This window comes from Fringilla coelebs, assembly GCF_963513975.1.
Source record: "Fringilla coelebs genome assembly, chromosome: 20".
NCBI classification, from domain to species: Eukaryota; Metazoa; Chordata; class Aves; order Passeriformes; family Fringillidae; genus Fringilla; species Fringilla coelebs.
The window spans coordinates 11,309,109-11,312,992 of NC_140046.1; the positions used below are offsets into that span (position 1 = coordinate 11,309,109).

The window sequence follows — 3,884 nt, forward strand, 5'->3', positions numbered from 1 at the left end:
GCCTGGGGCCAAGGTCAACAATCTTTCCCAGGGGTCATCCCTGACTCCTAGATGCTTTGCGGCAGCTCTGAACAAAAACCTTGTAGTCATACAGTGCTGCTTTCCTTACACTCCCTGCCCTTATCCCATATGTCCTGAGAGGGAGAAACAAGCTCAGGAGGGTTCTGCTGACCTGTTCTCCCTCACTGTGTGTGGGTGGGCATTACCCCAGCCCGGGTGCTTTCTCAGAGAGCATCTCCATTGTCTTGTGGCCAGTGCATCAGGCAGCAGCTGCAACTGTTGGGTCACATCTGTGCAGGGTATTTTGGTAAATCCTCAGCACCAGGCTGGAATCTCTTCTTTTTTCCCCCCCTGCTTTCAGTCCCCATTTTCATCCAGTGCTTGGGCAACACCAGCAGGTCCTCTGCACTGACCTGCTGGCTGACCCTAGGGGTCCTGGTAGGTGTTATCAGAAGCTTTTCTTGGTTTTGTGGAATCCTGTGTGAACCCTGGCAGCTGGGAACCCTTACCACAGACACACAAGAGATGGTGCGTGAGCAGAGGTACCTGCAGAGGGGACAAACAGACCATAAATTTCCAGGAATGGATGCGTACTGCTATTTGATTAGCTGCTTCACCTCACTGATGAGCCCTATATAACATCGGGGTTGGCCATGCTGCCACCAGACCAGACCTACTCAGCTCCCCACACCACAGGGTCCCAACAGAGACAGCATGGGTGAGTGTGGGATGGGATGGGATGGGATGGGATGGGATGGGATGGGATGGGATGGGATGGGATGGGATGGGATGAATTCTGTGTGCAGCTGGGCATCCCAGCCTTTCTTTCCAAAGTCCTAGGTCCCTGTGCTTTGTTTATCCCTCCTGCCGCAGCTCCTGAGTATCTTTAGGTACCAGCAATGCCCACAACCCAACATATCAGTCCTCCTCCAGAGGATTCACATTCCCAAATTCACTGTGTATCTTCTTTCTCCAGCTGCTTATCATACAGTCCTCTGTTTTTCACCCCCATGCTGGCCCTGCTATCCCCACCTCTTGCTCTGCACATTGAAAACCTGGAGAGATTGAAAGTAAATTTAGATGAAATGGTTAATATCCATTCCAATGGGCCTCTTCCTGGTATCTGTTCTCTGTCTTATATCCCTGAAGTCTGTTCATCCAAATATCAGGAGCCCTCTCCTCTATACAGAAAGGGAGATGTGGAAAATAGTCATGTAGAAATAAAAGGATCCTGATCAAATCATCCTCTAATTTAATATCTTAACCAAACTTCACCAGATTTGGTAATTCAGCCTTCTTTGTTATTGACAAGGTTGAATGTGGCAGCTTTTTCTAGACAGATTGTTTCTCTTCCTTTATGTATTCTCTTCCCATATATATTTGTATGGTTCATTCACAGCCCTGAAACTTCCAAGAGACTTTGTATAAATGACTAATGAAAATGCTTTCTGAAGCTTGCATGTGGCTAAACAGCCCCAAAACTTCATCACACCACTGATGGAGGTACAAATTCCAGAGGCTGTCAGGGAAACAGTCTTACTGAGATGGGTGCTGATATTTCTCTGAAACAGAGCATTGTTCTCTCATAGCTGTGAGCTCCCTCACACTCTGAAGGTTTCTGGAGCTCTTTATGGATTGAATGAACACATGAATCCTTTATCACTGAAAAGCAGGTTCACAGCAACACCTTCCATCTGTTTGATCTTGGTCTGAGAGCACCCATGGTCTGATATCCCTCTCGATCCTTCTCTCTCTGTACGTATTTCTACCCATCACTACTACCCTGAGTAACTTGTTCAAGTGGAAGGTGTCCCTGCTTATAGCAGGGGGGTTGGGCTAGGTAGTCTTTTAAAGGTGCATTCAAACCTAAACCATTCATGATTCTGTGGTTCTACTCAGATATGCTGTCTGCTCCTTGCTGAGAGGAGCAAATAGGCAGCTGCTTAATGGCTGCAGCATTCCTATTCCTGGTCTCTGATGCCTTTGAAGTTTTTCCAACCAAAAACTACCACACGGGAAGAAAAATGAGCCAAGTGGCATCATTGAAATGCCCTACAAAAAACTCAGGGCTGGAAATAATATCCTCTGGGGGTGGACTTACCTCTGTGCCGTAGCACAGGGCTGCTCTTCTAACTCCTTGTTTTCCTAATGCAGATGTAGCTAGAGGGATCATCCAGTGGAACCAGGCAGCTGACGCTCAGCAGGCACAGGACCGCAGCAGTAAGGACCCAAATCCCCCAGGGAACAGGGCGGAGGGGGAGGGGGGGAGGGGGCAGTGTAGGGAATGAAGGTGCAGTAGTGGTGGTGGGTTGGCAGTCAGCCTGGAGATCAGCCAGCCCAGCGCTTCAGCAGAACTCCAAGTACTCCTCCAAACTTGAAGGCCACTGAGTGAGGGTGGGGTCAGGTTGGAAATGGGGAAGAAATGTCAGACAATGAGGGTGGTGAGGACCTGGCACAGGTTGCCCAAAGAAGCTGTGACTGCCCCATCCCTGGAAGTGTCCAAGTCCAGGTTGGATGGGGCTTGGAGCAACGTGGTTCAGTGGAAGGGGTCCCTGGCCATGGTAGGGGGGTAGAACCAGATGGGCTTTAAGGTCACATCCAAGCCAACTCATTCTGGGATTCTGTGATCTCAGAGGATTCTACTGCCATTTCTTTGCTACCATTCCTCTGCTGCCACAAGTCCACAGAGGATGTCCCTTCTCAGTCCCAGGATGTCCCTGGGCTTTCACAGCCATCCATGGGGTCTAATGCTAAGGGAATGAGGCTTCCTCCTTCTCAACCCTTGGGATGCAGTGGATGACAGAGTTGCAGGGACAGCAGACTGGGATATTGTGCATTGGTCCTCCAATGTTCTCTCATGCCCCAGATTGGCCCAAACTCTGCAATGAGCTCCCTGCTAGTAGCCCCAGTGGCATCTACATCATCCAGCTCACAGGACTGCAAACCATCGTGGTCTACTGTGAGATGAACAGGGAGGATGGAGGCTGGACTGTCATCCAGAGGAACCACAGAGATACTCCAGTCAGCTGGGCCGAGTCCTGGAGCACCTACAAGCATGGCTTTGGGAATGTACACACCGAGTTCTGGCTGGGCACTGAGTACATCCACCAGATCACCAGGCAGAAGGTCTACCAGGTCAGGTTTGTCATCTGGGATGCTTCAAATAGCATGAAGTTTGCAGACTACAGCCTGTTTAGCCTGGATGATGAGTCCAGAGCTACCAGCTGAGGCTGGGAGTGCACTCGGGGACAGCGGAGGATGCCATGGCCTCCAAGGCACGACCACTGTGCACAACAACATGAAGTACTCTGCTAAAGATCAGGATCAGAACACTTCTAATGGGAACTGTGCCACCAGCTCCAGGGGTGGGTGGTGGTTCTCAGGGTGTTACTCTGTGCGTCTGAACTTCAAAGGGGCCATGACATGGGGCAGCCTGTGCCCAGGGAACTGCAGAGCCTCGGCCATCCTCATCAAACCCACCACCTACTGCTCGTTGCATTTTCATTTCCTTTCTGTCCAACCTGGGGCTAATTCTGGTTCTCCAAAGAATTGGAACAAAGCAAAACCAAACTGGGTGTGCCACAGGGTCTTTGCAGAGGTTGATCATATGTAGCTACTGAATAAAATAAGGCATTTTTATTTTTTTCTTTCTCCTGTAGATTTTCTCTGCTTCTCAGCTGCACCTGTGTCCTCTAGTTCAGAGTCAGATACTTTTAATTACATTAATAATAGAAACAGTGTCTTGGAAACTCAGAAGTTTCCAGATCGGTAGTGCACTTTATACAACATGTGAAATGGTCAACCCAGTAGACTTCTGTGGCTTTGTCAGTTAATTTACATCCTTAGTTTCATTTTTACTGAAGATCTTGCTCAAGATACTGAGA

At 49.2% G+C, this 3,884-nt stretch overlaps 1 protein-coding gene across 1 annotated transcript; it reads left to right on the forward strand.

The window, feature by feature from the left end:
- Positions 1-1,010: 1,010 nt before the first annotated feature.
- On the forward strand, positions 1,011-3,613 carry LOC311161344 (fibrinogen-like protein 1-like protein; the record flags this gene model as incomplete). The annotated part of the gene is given in 5 exon segments (XM_084218851.1): positions 1,011-1,119; positions 2,155-2,220; positions 2,867-3,210; positions 3,216-3,269; positions 3,275-3,613. Coding segments are annotated over 5 exon segments (912 nt in total).
- Positions 3,614-3,884: the final 271 nt, after the last annotated feature.